General features: G+C 44.8%; 1 protein-coding gene across 2 annotated transcripts in view; it reads right to left on the bottom strand.

The window, feature by feature from the left end:
• Nucleotides 1-6676: 6676 nt before the first annotated feature.
• LOC135558342 (netrin-G1-like) overlaps nucleotides 6677-27291 on the bottom strand; it is a 198265-nt gene continuing 177650 nt past the window's right edge. For both annotated transcript variants that reach the window (XM_064992081.1, XM_064992082.1), the window contains exon 7: nucleotides 6677-9652. In XM_064992081.1, the coding sequence (XP_064848153.1) occupies nucleotides 9381-9652 (272 nt within the window). In that variant the 3' untranslated portion in view covers nucleotides 6677-9380. The remainder of the gene's footprint in view (nucleotides 9653-27291) is intronic.

The raw sequence follows: 27291 nt of genomic DNA, 5'->3' as shown, positions 1-27291 counted from the left end.
TCTCTTGAGCTTCATCGTTATCTAAGTGCACAAGGCTTAGAAAGGTATAACTTTTTAAAAAGTTTTAAAAAGTCCAAATACAACAGTACCTGGAGAAGTGTCATAAATCCTTCTTCACACAACTCTTCATCACCGTTCTGAAACTTCTCAGTCTTGTAATGTTATCACAGACGGTCTCTGTTGGGATTTTCCAATTCCTGGGCAGCCATTTTTTGGGGGAAAATGGAACCTTGAACATTCCTAAACACATACACACAGCTGTTAGTCCATGACAACACAGACAAGTATAAGAAAGATTCATATTTGCATAAAACTTCTAATCATAGAATTTAGAGAAGCATCTATCTACTTTTGTCCTAATAAAGGCTGTCAATCAGACAATTTAACACCCGATTCAATCCGTATCGCGAAAGTTCCCCATTAATATAGCGTGAATGAAATGTTGGCCGGAGACTGTATTCACGGTACACACTGCATATGTCGGCTCAATTTCGAAATTAACAATTGTAGCAGGTTGTCAATTTCGAAATGAACAAGTGTAGCAGGTTGTCAATTTCGAAATTAACAAGTGTAGCAGGTTGTCAATTTCGAAATTAACAAGTGTAGCAGGTTGTCAATTTCGAAATTAACAAGTGTAGCAGGTTGTCAATTTCGAAATTAACAAGTGTAGCAGGTTGTCAATTTCGAAATTAACAAGTGTAGCAGGTTGTCAATTTCGAAATTAACAAGTGAAATTAACACAAGTGTAGCAGGTTGTCAATTTCGAAATTAACAAGTGTAGCAGGTTGTCAATTTCGAAATTAACAAGTGTAGCAGGTTGTCAATTTCGAAATGAAAATTAGCAGGTTGTCAATATTTTAATGTCAATTGCTAATTAACAAGTGTAGCAGGATCTTCAAAATTAACAAACAGGTTGGATTGAAGGAGTTGTCCCCATAATATTTTAATGCTTTCAAGGTGCAAGACAGTGGTTCCTCATTTAAAAGTTGTGCCATACAGTATGCTGTGGTATGCTCTGGTGTGTCACAGTGCTTGCCGTTAATGTTCATTTAAACCAGCAGAGGGCATCTTTTGAGCACGGAAATATTGAATTAAAGTGGGCTAAATGCATTTGAAGGCATCAAACTGTTGCCTACTGAAACTCCAAAGACATCCAATTGTCAGAATATATTTGGAACATTACCTTACCTGCCTGTCTTCAAATATTTCAGCACTGTTTCACACCGCTTTGAGAAAGGCCTGGGGAATCGTTTTGATAACTCAATCAATGTTCGATTTTTCTTTTCAGTTAACCTCCGTTTAGATATTGGTTAGGCTACAATTAGGCTGTGGAAATATTAGCTGTTGAGGTAAGTGCTGCTCACGGCAACAGTACAGTCTGTCTGTAAAGGGTATTAGACAAGAAGAGGGGGGGATTAAATAGATCTTGATGCTTGGTAATTTATCGTTCTCATTCTCGGAGTGGAAACATTGTTTGCAGAGTTGACAACCTGCTACACTTGTTAGAAACAAGTTTTGGTTAATTTCATAATTTATGAGATTTGTAAAAAAATATATGTCTGTTGTTTGGAGTGCTCCATGTTAGTAGGGTTGTTACGGTGACCGTATTACCGCCACACCGGTCAAATTCCACGTGAGTCGCAGTAACGAGGCTTCTCCAAGCTCTGATGCTGCTGATGGTTATTAGTAGCCTATAAGAAGGACCTGCGCGTGTCTGTCTTCATTTGTAGCCTACTACGGAGCTGAAAGGCCTGTGAGAAGGGCCCGATCATGTGACTTGGCATTGGCTAATAAGAATTGAGATATCTGAGAGAGCCATGATCATGTGACTTGGCATTGGCTAATAAGAATTGAGATATCTGAGAGAGCCATGATCATGTGACTTGGCATTGGCTAATAAGAATTGAGATATCTGAGAGAGCCATGATCATGTGACTTGGCATTGGCTAATAAGAATTGAGATATCTGAGAGAGCCATGATCATGTGACTTGGCATTGGCTAATAAGAATTGAAATATCTGAGAGAGCCATGATCATGTGACTTGGCATTGGCTAATAAGAATTGAGATATCTGAGAGAGCCATGATCATGTGACTTGGCATTGGCTAATAAGAATTGAGATATCTGAGAGAGCCATGTGAGTGAGAGGTGCTTTGCAGCACGCAGCCAGGAGAAGCAAATTATTATTTTTTATAATTAGCCCATGGCACAACGACCGCCAAAAAAGGAGATCCTTGACGGGAAAGGACCCTGGGCAGAGCCAGGGGAATATTGCCGCCCCAAAGCCGAGCTGGAGGCAGCGAAAGCAGAGAGGCGGCATTATGAGGAGCTAGCACGGCAGAGCGGCTGGAAGCCCGAGAGGCAGCCCCAAAAATTTATTGGGGGGGCACAGGGAGAGTGTGGCAGAGTCAGGAGTCAGACCTGAGCCAACTCCCCCTGTTTACCGTAAGGAGCCATGGATGAAATTGGAGCTGTCGGCGAAGCTGAGGGCTGAGTCTGAGAGTGTTGAGGATGTATTGGACAGAGTAGAGAGAAAGCTGTTGGTTTGGCATAGTATGCACGGCATTCGCCCTGAGGAGCATGTTAGCTGTCCGATGCCACCTGTGTCAGTTCCTCGTACTCAGCCTGAAACGTGTGTTGGAGTTCCGGGGGATTTGATGCCGGCTATACACACCAGGTCTCCAGTACACCTTCACAACCCAGTGTGTCCTATTCCTTGCACTCACCCGGAGGTGGGTGTCCCCGGCCCGGTACCACCAGTGCCGGCTCCCCGCACCAGGCTGTCTCTCCGTCCCATCAACACAGGTGCTCCCGCCTGTCCGGCGCTACCAGAGTTTCCGCCCCTCAGTCCAGTGCCGCCAGTCTGCCCAGTGCCGCCAGTCTGCCCAGCGCCGCCAGTCTGCCCAGTGCCGCCAGTCTGCCCAGCGCCGCCAGTCTGCCCAGTCTGCCCAGTGCCGCCAGTCTGCCCAGCGCCGCCAGTCTGCCCAGCGCCGCCAGTGCCGCCAGTCTGCCCAGCGCCGCCAGTCTGCCTAGCGCCGCCAGTCTGCCCAGCGCTGCCAGTGCCGCCAGTCTGCCCAGCGCCGCCAGTCTGCCCAGCGCCGCCAGTCTGCCCAGCGGCCCCAGTCTACCCAGCGCCGTCAGCGCCGCCAGTCTGCCTAGCGCCGTCAGTGCCGCCAGTCAGCCAGGATCCGCCAGAACTGCCAGTCAGCCAGGATCCGCCATTCAGCCAGGATCCGCCATTCAGCCAGGATCCGCCATTCAGCCAGGATCTGCCAGTCAGCCAGGATCCGCCAGTCAGCCAGGATCCGCCATTTAGCCAGGATCTGCCAGAACTGCCAATCAGCCAGGATCCGCAATTCAGCCAGGATCCGCCAGAACTGCCAGTCAGCCAGGATCCGCCAGTCAGCCAGGATCTGCCAGTCAACCAGGATCTGCCAGAACTGCCAGTCAGCCAGGATCTGCCAGTCAGCCAGGATCTGCCGGAACCACCAGTCAGCCAGGAACTGCCGGAACCGCCAGTCAGCCAGGATCTGCCATTCAGCCAGGAACTGCCGGAACCGCCAGTCAGCCAGGATCTGCCATTCAGCCAGGATCTTCCAGATCCGCCATTCAGCCAGGATCCGCCATTCAGCCAGGATCTGCCGGAACCGCCAGTCAGCCAGGATCTGCCATTCAGCCAGGATCTGCCAGAACTGCCAGTCAGCCACGATCCGCCATTCAGCCAGGATCTGCCAGAACTACCAGTCAGCCAGGATCCGCCAGTCAGCCAGGATCTTCCAGATCCGCCATTCAGCCAGGACCCGCCATTCAGCCAGTATCTGCCATTCAGCCAGGATCCGCCATTCAGCCAGGATCTGCCGGAACCGCCAGCCAGCCAGGATCTGCCGGAACCGCCAGCCAGCCAGGATCTGCCGGAACCACCAGCCAGCCAGGATCTGCTCGATTCATCAACCTGCCTGAGCTTCCTCTCAGTCCTGAGCTTCCTCTCAGTCCTGAGCTTCCTCAGTCCCGAGCTGCCCCTCAGTCCGGAGCTGCCCCTCAGTCCAGTGTGGCCCGTTGTTAGGGTTCCTAGGCCAAGGTTAGCCGCGAGGGTCGCCACTCAAGGGACGCTAAGGAGGGGGACTAAGACAATTATGGAGTGGGGTCCACTTCCAGCGCCAGAGCCGCCACCGCGGACAGATGCCCACCCAGACCCTCCCCTATAGGTTTAGGTTGTGTGTTCGGAGTCCGCACCTTGGGGGGGGGGGTACTGTCACGTTCTGACCATCGTTCGTGTATGTTTTCCTTGTTATAGTGTTGGTCAGGACGTGAGCTGGGTGGGCATTCTATGATGTGTGTCTGGTTTGTCCATTTCTATGTTAGGCCTGATATGGTTCTCAATCAGAGGCAGGTGTTTGTCATTGTGTTAGTCATTGTCTCTGATTGGGAGCCATATTTAGGCCTGTTTTGTGTTGGGTTTTGTGGGTGATTGTTCCTGTCTCTGTGTTTTGCACCAGATAGGGCTGTTTTTGGTTTTCCACGTTTATTGTTTTGTAGTGTTCATGTTTATCTGTTTTTATTAAACATGAATCAATATAACCACGCTGTGTTTTGGTCCTCTACTTCACCACAGGAAAACCTTGACAGAGAGTGTGTGCATCCCGTGTAAGAAACAAAACAGAGCTCATGGTTTTCAAATCATCATTACAGTTACGTCATACAGCCTTAGAATGTATAATAAATCAAAACGTATAGCCCAGCATTTGAGTCACAACTAAAGTAACATAAATACAGTAACTCTAAATTAAGCATATTTACAGCGTCTGTCCATTCAGAAATCATTTTGAAAATCATTTTTTATTCAGCTATGTTCAAATGTATTCTTCACACTATGAAATAATATAAAACAATTACACGGAATTCTAAGCAAATCTTGTCTGCTAAAATGAACTATTGTAGCCCACAGCCATATGGCAGAGCCACATCAGGGCCGGACAGAAGGACTCAGAGGATGCTATTCTGTTCTTCTGAAATAGATAAATACATTTTCTTCATATCATGTTTCTTTAGACCTGTCTAAAATAAATTATGGATTTATTGTGAAGTTGTAGGCTACATTACATGGTTTTATTACTTTAAAAAAAATGTAGATGTTCAAAAGGTCTGCATCAGTGTCTTGTCGGCTGTGTGTGGAAGCCAGGAGGTGCTGAATGGGTTTTAGGTTCATTAACGGGTCAAGTACAGTGAAACCAACAGATATTTGCTTGACAATCACCGGCTGACTAAATGTCATGATTGCCACCACTGTCACACCCTGATCTGTTTCACCTGTCCTTGTGCTTGTCTCCACCCCCCTCCAGGTGTCACCCATCTTCCCCATTATCCCCTGGGCATTTATACTTGTGTTTTCTGTGTCTGTGCCAGTTCGTCTGGTTTTGTCAAGTCAACCATTGTGTTACTCCGTGCTTGTTCCTTTTCTCTGTTTTTTTTTGCTAGCCCTCCCGGTTTTGACCATTGCCTGCCCTGACCTCGAGACTGCCTGACCATACTGCCTGCCCTGACCACGAGTCTGCCTGACCATACTGCCTGCCCTGACCTCGAGCCTGCCTGACCACACTGCCTGCCCTGACCTCGAGCCTGCCTGACCATACTGCCTGCCCTGACCTCGAGCCTGCCTACCACTCTGTAACCTCCTGGACTCTGACCTTGTTATGATCTTTTGCCTGTCCACAACTATTCTCTTGCCTACCCCTTGGATACTAATAAATATTAGAGACTCAAACCATCTGGGACTCGCCCTGTGCCCTTATAACAGCGCTACATGTCTGCAATGAGAATGTGTCTGGTTTCTCTGTCCTGATTCTGCTGAGGGAGTGAGCAGGCATGGAAGTACCTGGCCTGCTAAATATTTATTATGTATTGTTTTACATCCGTTGCGATTGATAATATATAAAAAAACTATATTTTCTCATAGTAAGCTATTTCAAAAATCTTCCCAGCAATCTCCCACCTTTGATAATTATCCAATCGTCGGTGTGAAAGAGCAATGGAAGTTATAGGCCTACTGCTGCATTGGCCCGGTAGGCTATGAGCTACTGCTGCATTGGCCCGGTAGGCTATGAGCTACTGCTGCATTGGCCCGGTAGGCTATGAGTTACTGCTGCATTGGCCCGGTAGGCTATGAGCTACTGCTGCATTGGCCCGGTAGGCTATGAGCTACTGCTGCATTGGCCCGGTAGGCTATGAGCTACTGCTGCTTTGGCCCGGTAGGCTATGAGCTACTGCTGCATTGGCCCGGTAGGCTATGAGCTACTGCTGCATTGGCCCGGTAGGCTATGAGCTACTGCTGCATTGGCCCGGTAGGCTATGAGCTACTGCTGCATTGGCCCGGTAGGCTATGAGCTACTGCTGCATTGGCCCGGTAGGCTATGAGCTACTGCTGCATTGGCCCGGTAGGCTATGAGCTACTGCTGCATTGGCCCGGTAGGCTATGAGCTACTGCTGCATTGGCCCGGTAGGCTATAAGCTCATTTCTTTAGCTGCCAATGGATCACGGTGTATCAATGTGTTCATATGGCATCAAGACATTTTGGAAATTGACGATACGACAAATGCAAGATGTACATGGATCATCTCAGCAAAGTTTGACTGTGGGTGGATGGGGGGAATACAGACATCTGAATCTTGAAAGTGTTTTTTTTCATTATTCATTTATTAACAAAAACACAAAGATGTTGATGAACAAACTGTATATTTTACTTTCTATTGAATATATAAATCCTTACCTATTATACGATTGATTTGCTTCATTTTTTTTCTTCAATTAAAAACTACAGTCCTTAACCAGTGGCAAAATAACTATTGAAATTATTTAATTTCTATGTTAAGGATTGGCATATTTAGAAGGCTATTTTGCATTTATAAATCTATACAGTATTTGTCAGCATAAAGCTTAGTGTCTGAAAACCTACAGGACAGTAGATCTCCAGGAAGAGAGTTGGACTGAAAACCTACAGGACAGTAGATCTCCAGGAAGAGGGTTGGACTGAAAACCTACAGGACAGTAGATCTCCAGGAAGAGGGTTGGACTGATAACCTACAGGACAGTAGATCTCCAGGAAGAGGGTTGGACTGAAAACATACAGGACGGTAGATCTCCAGGAAGAGGGTTGGACTGAAAACCTACAGGACAGTAGATCTCCAGGAAGAGGGTTGGACTGATGACCTACAGGACAGTAGATCTCCAGGAAGAGGGTTGGACTGAAAACCTACAGGACAGTAGATCTCCAGGAAGAGGGTTGGACTGAAAACCTACAGGACAGTAGATCTCCAGGAAGAGGGTTGGACTGATAACCTACAGGACAGTAGATCTCCAGGAAGAGGGTTGGACTGAAAACCTACAGGACGGTAGATCTCCAGGAAGAGGGTTGGGCTGCCCTGCGATAAGAGATCTTGGATGATCTGTTCTTCTCTAAAGCAATAATAAAAACACTGGATTTCTCTTTTTTGTAAGTGTATTGTGTTTGAGTGTGTCTTTCAAAGAGATTCATTGAGGTGTCAGCAGGTGAAAACATGTATACATGTATACGTGAGTCGTAGACATCCTCAGGAGTTACACTGCCACCCTAAGCAGGAAGGAAATTATATAAAAACTAAAAGTAAGACATCTTTTTCCTTTACTTAAAGTCACAAAAAATATCTTTTGTTTTGTACCAAAAAATTTAATACAGCTACAATACAATATGATACATAATTTTATCCAATACGTGTGATCTCAGCAAGCGTTGCCATGACTACGAAGCCTCCTCCTCCTCCAACGACGACAAAAAAAAGAACAAGAGTAATATTCTTCTCACAGTCGTCCGGTAGTCAAGGGACTGGCTTGGATCGTAACACGTGTGCAGAATTTTGTCAAAATGGCATTTTTTTCAGCAGCCAACCAAAATCACTAGCGTCACCAAAGCACAAGTAGTTGGAATATATTTGAGGAAAGGAAGTAAGGTAAGGTAACAAGGAGGTAGGAAAAAGGTGAAGGGAGCAAAATAATGGACATCTCCTCGTCTCCTCATCCACTTTGTAGTCAGACAACAGATCCAGAGTTCAAATGATGATTCCTCGTTTGTTTTGTACAATGTCATGGTGTTTGGTTGGGATAACATCTGTCCCCAATGATCCACATGAAGTGGGATAACATCTGTGAAGATGACTAGTCTGTCCCCAATGATCCACATGAAGTGGGATAACATCTGTGAAGATGAGTCTGTCCCCAATGATCCACATGAAGTGGGATAACATCTGTGAAGATGACTAGTCTGTCCCCAATGATCCACATGAAGTGGGATAACATCTGTGAAGATGACTAGTCTGTCCCCAATGATCCACATGAAGTGGGATAACATCTGTGAAGATGTTGAGTCTGTCCCCAATGATCCACATGAAGTGGGATAACATCTGTGAAGATGAGTCTGTCCCCAATGATCCACATGAAGTGGGATAACATCTGTGAAGATGAGTCTGTCCCCAATGATCCACATGAAGTGGGATAACATCTGTCTCCAATGATCCACATGAAGTGGGATAACATCTGTGAAGATGACTAGTCTGTCTCCAATGATCCACATGAAATGGGATAACATCTGTCTCCAATGATCCACATGAAGTGGGATAACATCTGTGAAGATGAGTCTGTCCCCAATGATCCACATGAAGTGGGATAACATCTGTGAAGATGACTAGTCTGTCTCCAATGATCTGCATGAAGTGGGATAACATCTGTGAAGATGACTAGTCTGTCTCCAATGATCCACATGAAGTGGGATAACATCTGTGAAGATGTTGAGTCTGTCTCAAATGATCCACATGAAGTGGGATAACAACTGTGAAGATGTTGAGTCTGTCCCCAATGAATGACAGAGTTTCTAACAGAGTTTCTAGGTCACACACATTGTTGTCTTCATAAATGGCAGCCTATTCCTCATGGGCCCTAGACAAAAGTAGTGCACTATATAGGGAAGAGGGTACCATTTGAGACACAGCCATTGTGCGATTATAGTTTATAGATTTCACTGTAAATCAGATGTGTTTTTTTTCCCTGTCTGTCTGTCTGTCTGTCTCTGACCAAAAGCATATCTTCGTTAATCATCTAGTTCATCAGCAAACACTTGCACTTCTACCTCATATCAGTCATGATCGCATTTTTGTATCTCGGTCAGTGTCTCTGGATGGTCCCATCTTGGTGTCTTTAGGTGCTGAAGTTTCTTTTCCTTTCCCCAAGATGATTCTGCTGTCCCAAGACATGTGGTTAGAGATGTCTTTCTCCTGTCCTATCAAAACGCAATAAGGCCAAGTAGATCTTTCCAAGTTCATAGTTCCCTGGCCAATTGTAATGAATACAGCGATTGTCAACAGAACCCTATCATCACCAGGGGGAGTAGCAGGGTGAGGAGGAGCAAACCTGGGGGGCCCAGCAGGAGAGGGTAGAGGTAGTGGAAGAGGGGGGGGTGATGGAGGGGTGGTTGCCCAGACGTGGGGTACTCCTCACAGGCACCAGGACCCTGGCATCGTTCTCTCTCACAAAGGATGCCAGTGAAGCCTGTAGCACAGTGGCACCGCTGATGGTGGTGACACGTTCCCCCGTTCTGACAGAGAAGCATGGCGTTGTCACACACATGAGCTGTGGAGAGAGAGAGAGAGAGAGACAGAGAGACAGAGAGAGAGAGAGAGAGGGAGAGAGAGACAGAGAGAGAGAGACAGAGAGACAGAGAGAGAGAGAGAGAGGGAGAGAGAGATAAGAGTTTATTCGATGACAGAGAGACATTACTATGGTCGAGTCCCAATATGTTCAAAAGACATCCTTCTCTATTAATTCTGACATGACTGGACATGTGGTGAAACCAGCTGCAGTCAAATGCAATGTACACTGAAGAAAGTCGTTAAGGAAGAGAGAAAACGTGACTGTTGAGACATCCACTCACTTCGCCTTCAAATCGCGACTCCGGGTGGGTGAGTGATTGTTTATGACTGTGACCATAGAAGGACCTTGCAGGTGTAATTTAGAGAAAATAACCCTGAAAAAAAACCAACAACAATACCCCACAGCAGCAGTGGTAGTCATGGGATAAATAATCATGAGTGATCTGGGGAAATCCAGAGTATCGTGCAGTGACTCATTCCCTCAATGGGGGAGAATGAATTGAATCGGGCTTTTCTGTGGTCGAATGAAAATACACACACACACACACACACACACACACACACACACACACACACACACACACACACACACACACACACACACACACACACACACACACACACACACACACACACACACACACACACACACACACACACACACACACACACACACACCAGAGTGAATAGGCTGGTGAGGGCACACAGGGCATGGATGAACATCCTCTTACCTGCCCGCCTCCTATCAGGCTTTCCACATGATTGGTGCCCTCCTACCATTTGCTCAATGTGATTGGTGCCTTTGAAATGCAAATTGGCATCTGCAGGTGATTCAGCGAATCCCATAGTCCCTCGCTAGCTGGAGAAAACATCACAGGCATCAAACACTACAAGTTTGATGCAAAAAAAAAATGCTACGATGTCCTAAAATGATATTGTATTTGTTATGAGATTGTGGAGTATAATTGAAATCTCGTTTCTGCAATAGGGTCTGCCTCCGGCAGATACCTGCTCATTCCACAGACGAGTTGAGGCATGTGTCGTGAACAACAATTAGCGTTAGCAAGAATAGTGTTTGCCTTCAAAATAAAAGTCTGACTGATGCAAACTGATAAAAACAGTGGAATCATGCCACAATTGGACTAGACAATGCTAAACAAGGTTGGAATGTTGTTCAATACATTCTCTAAAAGGCTATTTGCTTTAAAAGGCTATGTGTGAAAAATCAGTTGAAATCAAACTGTGGATTTATTTGAACTCAGAATTCCATTGGGGGTATACTTATATGTACTGTACAGCCGAACCTATGGCTCCAATGAAATATGGTATCAGCCGACTCAGTGACACCCACAGAATACAACTGTGTAGAGTTTAGACAAATATTAACACCTTAGCTCTTATTGCAGGACATTGACTTTGGGAAATCACCTTCCCGGTCAGTCTATTGTGTGTTATGGACATTTATATTGCACTGTGCAGCCAAACCTATGACCTGTGCAACCATGATATCACTAGCTATGTTTCAATGTAATGGTTGAAGTGTTTCCATTACCCATTTAGGCAAATTGCACATGAATACATTTGTGACAGCCTGTTTGCCCCCTTGGGTTGTGCCGTGGCAGAGATCTTTGTGGGCTATACTCGGCCTTGTCTCAGGATGGTAAGTTGGTGGTTGAAGATATCCCTCTAGTGGTGTTGGGGCTGTGCTTTGGTAAGTGGGTGGGGTTATATCCTTCCTGTTTGGCCCTGTCTGGGGTGTCCTCGGATGGGGCCACAGTGTCTCCTGACACCTCCTGTCTCAGCCTCCAGTATTTAAGCTGCAGTAGTTTATGTGTCGGGGGGCTAGGGTCAGTTTGTTATATCTGGAGTACTTCTCCTGTCCCATTCGGTGTCCTGTGTGAATCTAAGTGTGCGTTCTCTAATTCTCTCCTTCTCTCTTTCTTTCTCTCTCTCGGAGGACCTGAGCCCTAGGACCATGCCCCAGGACTACCTGACATGATGACTCCATGGTGTCCCCAGTCCACCTGGCCGTGCTGCTGCTCCAGTTTCAACTGTTCTGCCTTATTATTATTCGACCATGCTGGTCATTTATGAACATTTGAACATCTTGGCCATGTTCTGTTATAATCTCCACCCGGCACAGCCAGAAGAGGACTGGCCACCCCACATATACTCTCTCTAATGCTCTCTTTCTTTCTCTCTCTCGGGGGACCTGAGCCCTAGGACCATGCCCCAGGACTACCTGACATGATGACTCCTTGCTGTCCCCAGCCCACCTGACCGTGCTGCTGCTCCAGTTTCAACTGTTCTGAATTATTATTATTCGACCATGCTGGTCATTTATGAACATTTGAACATCTTGGCCATGTTCTGTTATAATCTCCAGCTGGCACAGCCAGAAGAGGACTGGCCACCCCACATAGCCTGGTTCCTCTCTGGGTTTCTCCCTAGGTTTTGGCCTTTCTAGGGAGTTTTTCCTAGCCACCGTGCTTCTACACCTGCATTACTTGCTGTTTGGGGTTTTAGGCTGGGTTTCTGTACAGCACTTTGAGATATCAGCTGATGTACGAAGGGCTATATAAATAAATTTGATTTGATTTTGCCCTCTCACGTATCTGTTTCATGTGACCTATAGCCTGTAAAAGCCAGCATGCATAGAAAACAACAATTGACTAATATGTGCCATATTCTATTAAGTCTCATGTGCCAGCATATTGCCACGGTCCGTGACATGGTGAAAATTACAGTCCTATCTGAAATAATTATATGGTGAAACTTGCGACCAGCCAACCAGAAAAGCAAGGCGAAGCAATTCAGGACAATCCTTGTCCTGCAAAGCAACATTATTTTTACAGTAAAAAAAAAGTATTTTACAAGCAGTAGTTGAAATGTATTGACTTGCCTCAAACTCACGGGAATCATTGAGCTGTACTTTATTCCCGGTCCCTAACCCAACGTTCCGCAAACCCAAGAGTAGCCTACAGCCGTGCCTCATAGTGCCCCATAGTGCCCCATAGTGCCTCATAGTGCCCCATAGTGCCCCATAGTGCCTCATAGTGCCCCATAGTGCCTCATAGTGCCCCATAGTGCCTCATAGTGCCCCATAGTGCCTCATAGTGCCCCATAGTGCCTCATAGTGCCCCATAGTGCCCCATAGTGCCTCATAGTGCCCCATAGTGCCTCATAGTGCCCCATAGTGCCTCATAGTGCCTAATAGTGCCCCATAGTGCCTCATAGTGCCTCATAGTGCCCCATAGTGCCTCATAGTGCCCCATAGTGCCCCATAGTGCCCCGCTGGTTTGTCACCACTAGGTGTTGTTAATAACCTACATCCCTCTTCTTAGATGCTTAACTAACCATTATGATAGCACATCTTCAAACTGCAGATCTATACATTATAATGTAACAAGACATTATCTAAACATGATCTACTCAAAATAATAATGTATTCAGCATCTAAATGTTTTTCCAACAGTAATGCTCGGAAATCAGTAACGGTGAGAGGAGCACCATTATCCGTCACAATGGACTCAGGATACCCCGTGGACTGTAGTAGTCTCCCTCAGGCTTGTGATTATATTGACGTGGTGATGCGGTTTAGAATTCTCACATTCAACCCATCTTGAGTAGTAGTCTGTTGTTACGAGGAGGTTTTCACCCACACGTCAATGGCTAGGATCTGTCATGGTTCAGCTGGTAGCTCTGTTCTGACTGTAGGGACCATTGACTTGACACATTCAACAGGACTTCACCAGCAGTGCCAGCTCTTTATCAGTGTTTGACCGTCACACTTTTGTGTATTTGTATTTATAATGGATCCAGCAAAAGGCAGGTTATACCATTTTAAAAACATTACATTACATTCACAGATTTCACAACACACTGTGTGCCATCAGGCCCCTACTCCACCACCACTGCAGTCTCAGTTTTGTTTTTACTATCCCCTAATGCCCTTCGTGTGCTAACATCAAAGTACGTTTCTGAGCTGCTCGTGGCATGATAATGCGGTCGCCTCGTTGAACTCTCTGTCCAATAATAGAGAGTTCTTCTTGAACACGTCGGTATGCAGTGTTGCATGTGCTCCAGTCAGCCTGTCGGATGCTTGTTCGTAGAGTGGCTAGAACTGGGTCTTTTGCTGATATTTCTTCCAGCTCTGGTGGAGCGAAAGCACATGGCACTGTGTGTATACCTACGCAGTAGATGTGGTCGTCCCCGGTAGTGTAGAAACGCCGGAGAGTTCAGAGTAAACCGTGACAGTGATTCGGCTGCATTCTGAGGCCCAGGCTTGTATACAACCTTGAATCTGTTCTCAATAACATCTGTGTCATCGAGCTCGTTCTCAATAACATCCGAGTCCTCTTGATCGTTCTCAATAACATCGGTGTCCTCTTGATCGTTCTCAATAACATCGGTGTCCTCTAGCTCGTTCTAAATAACATCCGAGCCCTCTTGCTCGTTCTCAATAACATCGGTGTCCTCTAGCTCGTTCTAAATAACATCCGAGCCCTCTTGCTCGTTCTAAATAACATCCGAGTCCTCTAGCTCGTTCTCAATAACATCGGTGTCCTCTAGCTCGTTCTAAATCACATCCGAGCCCTCTTGCTCGTTCTCAATAACATCGGTGTCCTCTAGCTCGTTCTAAATAACATCCGAGCTCTCTTGCTCGTTCTAAATAACATCGGTGTCCTCTTGCTCGTTCTACATTTCATTGGTGTCCTCTAGCTCGTTCTCAATAACATCCGTGTCCTCTTGCTCTTTCTACATAACATCTGTGTCCTCTAACTCGTTCTCAATAATGTCTGTCCTCTAGCTCGTTCTCAAAAACAGATGTGTTTCCTAGCTCATTCGTCTTCTCTTCAACTAGCTTCTTGACACGGAATGCTATTCTGTGTCCAGGCTGTGCCAGAGGTGTGTCTCATCTACAGTACATTCATTCCTAACAGGAAGTTTCTCAGTTTTCTCAGCCCTGTGAAACAGTATTGTTTTAATTCCCTCCGGAGGTGCAGCTTTGAATGTCTTTTTTTATCATCAGCTTGGACTGAGTTGTGCCTTTGGCCTTATGTGCAAAATGTCAAGAGCAACAGACGCTGTTCCATCTTTCACAACTAACCTGTTTGCAGTGACAGTCTCAGAACTACTGACTGCTGTAATGTCGGCAGTGACCAGGCCCTCGACTGCTAATGGTTGTGGTGAACCATATGGGTAAAGTCTCTTGGATGTTGGTTTCACATTGCACATTGCATTTGGTCTGCAAATGACTGAATGTTGCTGAACCGACAATATTACATCGAGCCCCAGAGTCAATTAACACGTTGTCTGTTGTATCATGTTGTTTACTGTAGAGAGTGTGTTCGTCAATTCATTTCCATTCAGTTTTGTCTTTGTCCTGCACATTTTGGAGAAATGTTTATCTTTGCCACATTTTTTGCATTGTTTACCTTGTTTGATAGAACATGGCCGTCCAGTATGGCCCTCCTGACCACATCTGAAGCATTGTTTACCTTGTTTGACAGAACATGGCCGTCCAGTATGGCCCTCCTGACAACAACTGAAGCATTGTTTAACATGTTTGATAGAACATGGCCGTCCAGTATGGCCCTCCTGACCACATCTGGAGCTTTGTTTACCTTGTTTGACAGAACATGGCCGTCCAGTATGGCCCTAATGACCACATGGCCGTCCAGTATGGCCCTCCTGACCACAACTGGAGCATTGTCTACCTTGTTTGATAGAACATGGCCGTCCAGTATGGCCCTCCTGACCACAACTGGAGCATTGTCTACCTTGTTTGATAGAACATGGCCGTCCAGTATGGCCCTCCTGACAACATGGCCGTCCAGTATGGCCCTCCTGACAACACGGCCGTCCAGTATGGCCCTCCTGACCACATCTGAAGCATTGTCTACCTTGTTTGACAGAACATGGCCGTCCAGTATGGCCCTCCTGACCACATCTGAAGCATTATTTACCTTGTTTGATAGAACATGGCCGTCCAGTATGGCCCTCCTGACCACATCTGGAGCTTTGTTTACCTTGTTTGATAGAACATGGCCTTCCAGTATGGCCCTCCTGACAACCTGGTCGTCCAGTATGGCCCTCCTGACCACATCTGAAGCATTGTCTACCTTGTTTGATAGAACATGGCCGTCCAGTATGGCCCTCCTGACAACATCTGAAGCATTGTCTACCTTGTTTGATAGAACATGGCCGTCCAGTATGGCCCTCCTGACCACATGGCCGTCCAGTATGGCCCTCCTGACCACAACTGGAGCATTGTCTACCATTTTTGATAGAACATGGCCGTCCAGTATGGCCCCCCTGACAACATCTGAAGCATTGTCTACCTTGTTTGATAGAACATGGCCGTCCAGTATGGCCCTCCTGACAACATGGCCGTCCAGTATGGCCCTCCTGACCACATCTGAAGCATTGTCTACCTTGTTTGATAGAACATGGCCGTCCAGTATGGCCCTCCTGTCTACATGGCCGTCCAGTATGGCCCTCCTGACCACATGGCCGTCCAGTATGGCCCTCCTGACAACATCTGAAGCATTGTCTACCTTGTTTGATAGAACATGGCCGTCCAGTATGGCCCTCCTGACCACATGGCCGTCCAGTATGGCCCTCCTGACCACAACTGGAGCATTGTCTACCATGTTTGATAGAACATGGCCGTCCAGTATGGCCCCCCTGACAACATCTGAAGCATTGTCTACCTTGTTTGATAGAACATGGCCATCCAGTATGGCCCTCCTGACAACATGGCCGTCCAGTATGGCCCTCCTGACCACATCTGAAGCATTGTCTACCTTGTTTGATAGAACATGGCCGTCCATTATGGCCCTCCTGACCACAACTGGAGCATTGTCTACCTTATTTGATAGAATATGGCCGTCCAGTATGGCCCTCCTGACAACATGGCCGTCCAGTATGGCCCTCCTGACAACATGGCCGTCCAGTATGGCCCTCCTGACCACAACTGGAGCTTTGTTTACCTTGTTTGATAAAACATGGCCGTCCAGTATGGCCCTCCTGACAACATGGCCGTCCAGTATGGCCCTCCTGACCACAACTGGAGCTTTGTTTACCTTGTTTGATAAAACATGGCCGTCCAGTATGGCCCTCCTGTCTACATGGCCGTCCAGTATGGCCCTCCTGACCACAACTGGAGCTTTGTTTACCTTGTTTGATAGAACATGGCCGTCCAGTATGGCCCTCCTGACCACATCTGAAGCATTGTTTACCTTGTTTGATAAAACATGGCCGTCCAGTATGGCCCTCCTGACAACATGGCCGTCCAGTATGGCCCTCCTGACAACAACTGGAGCTTTGTTTACCTTGTTTGATAAAACATGGCCGTCCAGTATGGCCCTCCTGACCACATCTGAAGCATTGTTTACCTTGTTTGATAAAACATGGCCGTCCAGTATGGCCCTCCTGACAACATGGCCGTCCAGTATGGCCCTCCTGACAACAACTGGAGCTTTGTTTACCTTGTTTGATAGAACATGGCCGTCCAGTATGGCCCTCCTGACCACAACTGGAGCATTGTTTACCTTGTTTGATAGAACATGGCCGTCCAGTATGGCCCTCCTGACAACATGGCCGTCCAGTATGGCCCTCCTGACAACATGGCCGTCCAGTATGGCCCTCCTGACCACAACTGGAGCTTTGTTTACCTTGTTTGATAAAACATGGCCATCCAGTATGGCCCTCCTGACCACAACTGGTGCTTTGTTTACCTTGTTTGATAGAACATGGCCGTCCAGTATGGCCCTCCTGACCACATCTGGAGCTTTGTTAACCTTGTTTGATAGAACATGGCCGTCCAGTATGGCCCTCCTGACAACATGGTCATCATTTGCTGGCCCTTTTTTAATTTTTGTTCCATTCTGTGTTTATGTACTTATCCCCTGTTGAATTGCATTGGCATTCAGGCTTTCCATTCTGTCCGCCTGCTAGTCAACAGCCTCCATTGCTCTCACCATATCCATTAGAGTGGTGAGAGAGGTCCCTCTCGCACAGAAGCCAATTGTGCAATACATTTGAGCGACTCAATCACTTGGTCCCATATGAAATCGTCTTTGAAATCTCCATAATCACACGTTGCAGCCAACTGTTTCAGTCTGCTCACAAACATGTCCACCCTGCGCTCGTTCGGCTTGTCTAAACAAACGTCTCTTGCAAGGAATGTTTTGTCTTGGGGGGGGGGGGTGAAGTACTCGTTTAGCTTCGTCTATTTGATCTCATAGTTCTTGTTTTCCCCCGTGTCGTCTAATGTGGTGAATATATCCTGCACATCCCAACCTCCCAAGTGCAATTAAAGAGCTTGTCTGCGTACTGCATCTTTGACTCCTGAAACAGTGTGAACAGTTTGAAACTAATAATCCATTTTGCCCATCGCAAACCAACACTGGCTGGGTCTGAGTGCACATCGAACGGCGGGAGAGAAGGTAAGGTCAGTGCTATTATTCTTAGCTTGTTTTGCTAGCTAGCGCACTTCTTCGCTAATCGGCTGTGTTAGCTGAACGGCTAGGCTAGGTCTTCGTGAAAAGTCCCATTACAATTTCCCTTCACCCAGCGTCTTGAGTGGATAATGTTCATTTTCATTTCCATGTCCTTGTCGCCACTTGTAATGCATAGACTTGACTGAGACTCACGGGACTCATTGAGCTGTACTTTATTCCCGGTCCCTAACCCAACTAACCGCGTAACCCAAGAATAGCCTACAGCTGTGCCTCATAGTGCCCCGCTGGTTTCTCACCACTAGGTGTTGCTAATTACACTACAGTAGGCATTTAGAATTAAATGTGGAGTACAGCTTAAAGTTACGTACCCCACATGCCTTCAAAAATATCCAGCAATCATAATTTACTAAAAAAAAACACTGTTTCCATCATAATTTGTCATATTCAAGAACGTTTGACAAAAAAAAACACACCCAACGGATGGATAAAAATGGTGTCGATCTTTAGAAAATGTCTCCTATCTCTGCCGTTTCCATGACACACTACACCTGCCTAGCCACACCCACCTTACCTGCCTTATCTTACCTCATTTGCACATACTGTATTATTGACTGTATGTTTGTTTTACTCCATGTGTAACTCTGTGTCGTTGTATGTGTCGAACTGTTTTGCTTTATCTTGGCCAGGTCGCAATTGTAAATGAGAACTTGTTCTCAACTTGCCTACCTGGTTAAATAAAAGGTGAAATAAAAATAAAACAGAGCACAACTGTGTAGCGTTGAGATTCAATACTTATGAACACAACTGTGTAGCGTTGAGATTGCACCCTTATGAACACAACTGTGCAGCGTTGAGATTCCACCCTTATGAACACAACTGTGTAGCGTTGAGATTCCACCCTTATGAACACAACTGTGTAGCGTTGAGATTCCACCCTTATGAACACAACTGTGTAGCGTTGAGATTCAAACCTTATGAACACAACTGTGTAGCGTTGAGATTCAAGCCTTATGAACACAACTGTGTAGCGTTGAGATTCCATCTCATCTGTAGCGTTGAGATTCAGGTCTGGACTTTGACTTGGCCATTCTAACACCTGGATATGTTTGTTTTTGAACCATTCCATTGTAGATTTTGCTTTATGTTTTGGATCATTGTCTTGTTGGAAGACAAATCTCCGTCCGTCTCAGGTCTTTTGCAGACTCCATCAGGTTTTCTTCCAGAATGGTCCTGTATTTGACTCCATCCATCTTCCCATCAATTTTAACCATCTTCTCTGTCCCTGCTGAAGAAAAGCAGGCCCAAACCATGATGCTGCCACCACCATGTTTGACAGTGGGTATGATGTGTTCAGGGTGATGAGCTGTGTTGCTTTTACGCCAAACATAACGTTTTGCATTGTTGCCAAAAAGTTCAATTTTGGTTTCATCTGACCAGAGCACCTTCTTCCACATGTTTGGTGTGTCTCCCAGGTGGCTTGTGGCAAACTTTAAACAACACTTTTTATGGATATCTTTAAGTAATGACTTTCTTCTTTCCACTCTCCATAAAGGCCAGATTTGTGCAATATACGACTGATTGTTGTCCTATGGACAGTCTCTCCCACCTCAGCTGTAGATCTCTGCAGTTCATCCAGAGTGATCATGGGCCTCTTGGCTGCATCTCTGATCAGTCTTCTCCTTGTATGAGCTGAAATTTTAGAGGGACGGCCAGGTCTTGGTAGATTTGCAGTGGTCTGATACTCCTTCCATTTCAATATTATCGCTTGCACAGTGCTCCTTGGGATGTTTAAAGCTTGGGAAATCTTTTTGTATCCAAATCCGGCTTTAAACTTCTTCACAACAGTATCTCGGACCTGCCTGGTGTGTTCCTTGTTCTTCATGATGCTCTCTGCGCTTTTAACGGACCTCTGAGACTATCACAGTGCAGGTGCATTTATACGGAGACTTGATTACAAACAGGTGGATTGTATTTATCATCATTAGTCATTTAGGTCAACATTGGATCATTCAGAGATCCTCACTGAACTTCTGGAGAGAGTTTGCTGCACTGAAAGTAAAGGGACTGAATAATTTTGCACGCCCAATTTTTCAGTTTTTGTTTGTTAAAAAAGTTTGAAATATCCAATAAATGTCGTTCCACTTCATGATTGTCTCCCACTTGTTGTTGATTCTTCACAAAAAAATACAGGTTTATATCTTTATGTTTGAAGCCTGAAATGTGGCAAAAGGTCGCAAAGTTCAAGGGGGCCGAATACTTTCGCAAGGCACTGTATATATATATAAAATAGATCTATTATATATATATATCTCGCTCTCTCTCATATGACAGAGAGCTACAGAGAGAGAGATGTTTTCCCTAGTGTACTACTTTGACCATACGCCACATGGATGCATTTCCTGTTTCTACATAAGGCTTGAATCTCATGTTCTTTGTAAAAATAGATCTGTATATATATATATATATATGAGAGAGAGATTTATTCCCTAATGCATTATAGATAAATATATATTTATTTACGCGGGGTGCTGCAGCTATGCTCAGACACACCAAGGGACATGAAATGACTGTAATGACAATGTTGAAATTCCAAGGGACATTTCAGTGATGTTAGCATCCATAATATTCTTATATTCCATATATTTTTTTTACATTGTTTTGAAGGGTTGGTTGAATTTCAAAGGTCGAATTTTAAGGGACATATTAGTGGTTTGAAGCATGAACAATATAATGATTATGATTATGATATTATAATATGTATGTCTTTGGAAGGATGACTAAGGCATAACAACATGAAGAAGTTGACGCATTCTGGACGATTCTCAGTGGCTAGCTAATACGTCCTATTGTGTTGAATGTATGCTTCAGCAGTAGATCAACTTTCCGCCTCAGATTCAAATGTCTCTAATCTGTAGACGGTACAGAGTTGACTTTGTTGACAGTGGTTCTGTGGATTATATATCTGGTCCACGTCCTCCAGAAGACCCCAGGACTATTGTCTTTCTCCCACAGCAACTGTAGGCCTGATTAACAGCTTAGGAAGAGTTGGAGGGGTTGAGAGGCAGAGAGAGAGAGAGAGCGCAACAGAGAAAGAAAGAGAGACAGAGAGAGAGAGAGAGAGAGAGACAGAGAGAGAGAGAGAGAGAGAGAGAGAGAGAGAGAGAGAGAGCGCAACAAAGAGAGACAGAGAGAGAGCGCGTGACAGAGAAAGAAAGAGAGACAGAGAGAGAGAGAGAGAGAGAGAGAGAGAGATGATGATCTGGTGCTTCTGTCACCAACCAAGGAGGGCCTACAGCAGCACCTAGATCTTATGCACAGATTCTGTCAGACCTGGGCCCTGACAGTAAATCTCAGTAAGACCAAAATAATGGTGTTCCAAAAAAGGTCCAGTCACCAGGACCACAAATACAAATTCCATCTAGACACTGTTGCCCTAGAGCACACAAAAAACTATACATACCTTGGCCTAAACATCAGCGCCACAGGTAACTTCCACAAAGCTGTGAACAATCTGAGAGACAAGGCAAGAAGGGCATTCTATGCCATCAAAAGGAACATAAATTTCAACATACCAATTAGGATTTGGCTAAAAATACTTGAATCAGTCATAGAGCCCATTGCCCTTTATGGTTGTGAGGTCTGGGGTCCACTCACCAACCAAGACTTCACAAAATGGGACAAACACCAAATTGAGACTCTGCACGCAGAATTCTGCAAAAATATCCTCAGTGTACAACGTAGAACACCAAATAATGCATGCAGAGCAGAATTAGGCCGATACCCACTAATTATCAAAATCCAGAAAAGAGCAGTTAAATTCTATAACCACCTAAAAGAAAGCGATTCCCAAACCTTCCACAACAAAGCCATCACCTACAGAGAGATGAACCTGGAGAAGAGTCCCCTAAGCAAGCTGGTCCTGGGGCTCTGTTCACAAACACACCCTACAGATCCCCATGACAGCAGCACAATTAGACCCAACCAAATCATGAGAAAACAAAAAGATAATTACTTGACACATTGGAAAGAATTAACAAAAAAACAGAGCAAACTAGAATGCTATTTGGCCCTACACAGAGAGTACACAGCGGCAGAATACCTGACCACTGTGACTGACCAAAAATTAAGGAAAGCTTTGACTATGTACAGACTCAGCGAGCATAGCCTTGCTATTGAGAAGGGCCGCCGTAGGCAGACATGGCTCTCAAGGGAAGACAGGCTATGTGCTCACTGCCCACAAAATGAGGTGGAAACTGAGCTGCACTTCCTAACCTCCTGCCCAATGTATGACCATATTAGAGAGACATATTTCCCTCAGATTACACAGATCCACAAAGAATTCGAAAACAAATCCAATTTTGAAAAACTCCCATATCTACTGGGTGAAATTCCACAGTGTGCCATCAGAGCAGCAAGATTTGTGACCTGTTGCCACGAGAAAAGGGCAACCAGTGAAGAACACGCACCATTGTAAATACAACACATATCTATGCTTATTTATTTTATCTTGTGTCCTTTACCATTTGCACATTGTAAAAACACTGTATATATATATATATATATATAATATGACATTTGTAATGTCTTTATTGTTTTGAAACTTCTGTATGTGTGATGTCTACTGTTAATTTTTATTGTTTATTTCACTTTATATATTATATACCTTACTTGCTTTGGCAATGTTAACATATGTTTCCCATGCCAATAAAGCCCCTTGAATTGAATTGAATTGAATTGAATTGAATTGAATTGAATTGAATTGAATTGAGAGAGAGCGCAACAAAGAGAGACAGAGAGAGAGCGCGTGACGGGGAAAGAAAGAGAGACAGAGAGAGAGAGAGAGAGAGAGAGAGACAGAGAGAGACAGAGAGAGACAGAGAGAGAGAGAGAGAGAGAGAGAGAGAGAGAGAGAGAGAGAGAGAGAGAGAGAGAGAATCCACTGTTCCCCGGGTGCTGAAGACGTGGATGTGGATTAAGGCAGCCCCCAGCACCTCTCTGATTCAGAGGGGTTGGGTTAAATGCGGAAGACACATTTCAGTTGAAGGCATTCAGTTTTACAACTGACTAGGTATCCCCCTTGTCCAATAGAAATATCATTGGCGCTCGTGTAGACCTTGACAAGTGAGAAAACCCTGAGGTTTAAACCCTGGCCAAGGACCAATATCAGAGTTACTTGGACACACACACGCACACGCGCACACGCGCACACACACACGCACACACACACACACACACACACACACACACACACACACACACACACACACACACACACACACACACACACACACACACACGCACACACACACCGCGCTGAGTTGCTCTGAGACATATGTGCAGCATCACACCATTTTTCAGAAGGTGTGACATTCCCTGCAGGATGACTGTTAAGATGGATCTATCCTAAGAGTCAAGATGTAACTGTTAGGACACATCTATCTATGGGCCATGGTGTTGCACGGCATTACCATTTTCATGTACCTGAAGATCAGTACACTTTCATTTTCACCACTTACTCTCAACAGCTTCATGAGGTAGTCACCTGGGATGCATTTCTGCCCCTGAACAGGCAGTTAACCCACTGTTCCTAGGCCGTCATTGAAAATAAGAATTTGTTCTTAACTGACTTGCCTGATTAAATAAAGGTAAAAAAAAAAAAATCATTTAACAGGTGCGCCTTGTTAATAGTTAATTTGTGGACTTTCTTTCCTTCTTAATGCATTGTAGCCAATCAGTCGTGTTGTGACAAGTTAGGGGTGGTATACAGAAGACAGCCCTACTTGGTAAAACAGCAGGTAGCCTAGTGGTTCAAGTGTTTGACCAGTAACTGAAAGATTGTTGTATCGAATCCCCGAGTTGACAGGGTAAAAATCTATTGTTCTTTCCCCGAACAAGGCAGTTAACCCATTGTTCCCCAGTAGGCTGTCATTGTAAATAAGACTTTGTTCTTTACTGACTTGCCTAGTTAAAATAAATATTATGGCAAGAACAGCTCAAATAAGCAAAGGGAAATGACAGTCCATTACTTTAAAGACATTAAGGATTCTGCAGCGATATGCCATCTCATCGGGTTTGCCCTTAGTTGGACTACTGTTGTTTTTTCAACAGGACAATGACCCAACACAACCTCCAGGCTGTGTAAGGGCTATTTGACCAAGAAGGAGAGTGAATGCATCAGATGACCTGGCCGCCACAAAATCACATGACCTCAACCCAATTGAGATGGTTTGGGATGAGTTGGACCGCAGTGAAGGAAAAGCTGCCGACAAGTGCTCAGCATATGTGGGAACTCCTTCAAGACTGTTGGAAAAGCATTCCCCGTGAAGCTGGTTGAGAGAATGCCAAGCTCTCTTCAAGGCAAAGGGTGGCTACTTTGAAGAATCTCAAATATAAAATACTTTTTTGGTTACTACATGATTCCATGTGTGTTATTTCATAGTTGACGACTTCACTATTATTCTACAATGTAGAAAATAGTAAAAATTAAGAAAACCCCTGGAATGAGTAGGTTTTAAAGCTTTTGACGGGTAGTGTATCTCAATGCCATACAGAAATTCCATTTACCTGTATTTTTTAATAGAGACGTTTTTCAGTCAGTTTTATTGCTAAACACATGTTCAGGCATATCTAAGCTCCCCTTTTCTCCAAACGATGAAATATCGATGTTCTGTGATAATGTAAGAGAGAGAGATATGACACCCTGCAATGGTCTATGGAATGGAGAGATAAATCAATATTCCAGAACACTATGGAACACGAACGGCCTCATGTCAACCATGACTATGAGTGAGAGATGTAATTATTTATTTATTATTACTTATCTATTAATGTATTATTATTCATGTTTTATTTATTTATTATTTTCATTATTAATCATTAATTATGAGACAGCATGGATGAAGACCCTCTGAAGTTATTCATTTCTTTCTGAAAGGGAACCCAAGTTAATGTGGGGAGAAAACCCCCCAACTCCATCCAGTATTTTGCCACCACAACTCTACAGTGTTATTTTCTGATATGTTTAACCTATGCCAGTAACATGATTGAATCACACATGTATGGAATAGATCAATGCAGTGCCTTGCAATGCCTTGCAAAAGTATTCACTCCCCTTGGCATTTTTCCTATTTTGTTGCATTTCAACCCGTAATTTAAATAGATTTTTATTTGGATTTCATGTAATGCACATAGACAAAATAGTCCAAATTGGCAAAGTGAAAAAAAAAACTAGTTTAAAAAACGAAAGAAAACAGTGCATGCACATGTATTCACCCCCTTTGCTATGAAGCCCCTAAATAAGATCTGGTGCAACCAATTACTAGCATAATTTGTTAAATAAATTCCGCTGTAAAATCCAAGTGTCACATTGTATCAGTTTTCGTCCTCATCTTCTGAGGATGAGTAGGAAGGATCGGAACAATGTGCAGTGTGGTAAGTGTCTATAATATAATTTTAATGAAATATAACTGAACACAGAAGACAAAAGAATAAGAGAATAAATGGAAACCGACACAGTCCCTTATGGAGCAAACACAGACAGGGAAAATAATCACCCACAACCAACATGGGGAAAACAGGCTACCTAAGTATGATTCTGAATCAGAGACAACGATCGACAGCTGCCTCTGATTGAGAACCATACCAGGCCAAACACAGAAATAGAACATAGAAATAGAACATAGACTACCCACCCCAACTCACGCCCTGACCAAACTAACACAAAGACATTATAAAGGAACTAAGAGAGGGCAAAGAGGGCATTAATCAGAGAAGCAACAGGGTTATCTTTGGTCTCTTTGTTGCTTCTCCACAGAGCTGGGCTTTACGGAAGAGTGGCTAGAAGAAAAGCAATTGCTTAAAGAAAAAAAATAAGCAAACATGTTTGGCGTTTGCCAAAAGGCATATGGGAGACTCTCCAAACATATGGAATAAGGTACTCTGGTCAGATTGATCTTTTTGACCATCAAGGAAAACACTATGTCTGGTGCAAACCCAACACCTCTCATCACCCCAAGAATTACATCCCAACAGTGAAGCATGGTGGTGGCAGCATCATGCTGTGGGAATGTTTTTCATCGGCAGGGACTGGGAAACTAGTCAGAATTGAAGGAATGATGGATGCCGCTAAATACAGGGAAAATCTTGAGGGAAACCTGTTTCAGTCTTCCAGAGATTTGAGACTGGGACAGAGGTTCACCTTCCAGCAGGACAATAACCCTAAGCATAATGCTAAAGCAACACTCAAGTGGTTAAAGGGGAAACATTTAAATGCATTGGAATGGCCTAGTCAAAGCCCAGACCTCAATCCAATTGAGCATCTGTGGTATGATTTAAAGATTGCTGTACACCAGCGGAACCCATCCAACTTGAAGGAGCTTGAGCAGTTTTGCCTTGAAGAATGGGAATAAATCCCAATGGCTCGATGTGCCAAGCTTATAGAGACATACCCTAAGAGACTTGCAGCTGTAATTGCTGCAAAAGGTGTCTCTCCAAAGTATTGACTTTCGGGGGGTGAATAGGCATGTTGTTTAAATCAAATGATACAACCCCCCCAAAAAATATATTTTAATTCCCGGTTGTAAGGCAACAAAATAGCAAAAAATGCCAAGGGGGTGAATACTTTCGCAAGGCACCGTATACATTTTTCAAATGGAGAAAGTTTTCAGATTCTCCATTTTGCTAACTGCACCCATGCAGTGAAACTGAGTGCTGTTTAACTACACCTGATCAATACATTGTACCAGGATTAAACAAGTTCAGCCGCCTCCTATAATTCCATTATGTCATTACTGTAGTTGGTGAGCAGAATCCAGAACCCCATGAGTTATGACTGGTCTATATGAGCTAACTGGCGTGGCGGTAAGACCTACTTGGCACACCACGTCATTTCAAAAGTGGACATTTCTATAACAACCTTTGGTTGTGAAATTCCGCTACCCACTGGGCACACCATGACATTGGCTTGAGGTTGAGAACACATTGGTTGAGGTTGAGAACACATTGGTTGAGGTTGAGAACACATTGCGTGAGGTTGAGAACACATTGCGTGAGGTTGAGAACACATTGGCGTGAGGTTGAGAACACATTGGGGTGAGGTTGAGAACACATTGGCGTGAGGTTGAGAACACATTGGTTGAGGTTGAGAACACAT

This window comes from Oncorhynchus masou, chromosome 17 (genome assembly GCF_036934945.1).
Source record: "Oncorhynchus masou masou isolate Uvic2021 chromosome 17, UVic_Omas_1.1, whole genome shotgun sequence".
NCBI lineage: Eukaryota > Metazoa > Chordata > Actinopteri > Salmoniformes > Salmonidae > Oncorhynchus > Oncorhynchus masou.
Note: the sequence above shows the minus strand (reverse complement) of the source record. Positions and strands in the feature narration are given on the sequence as shown.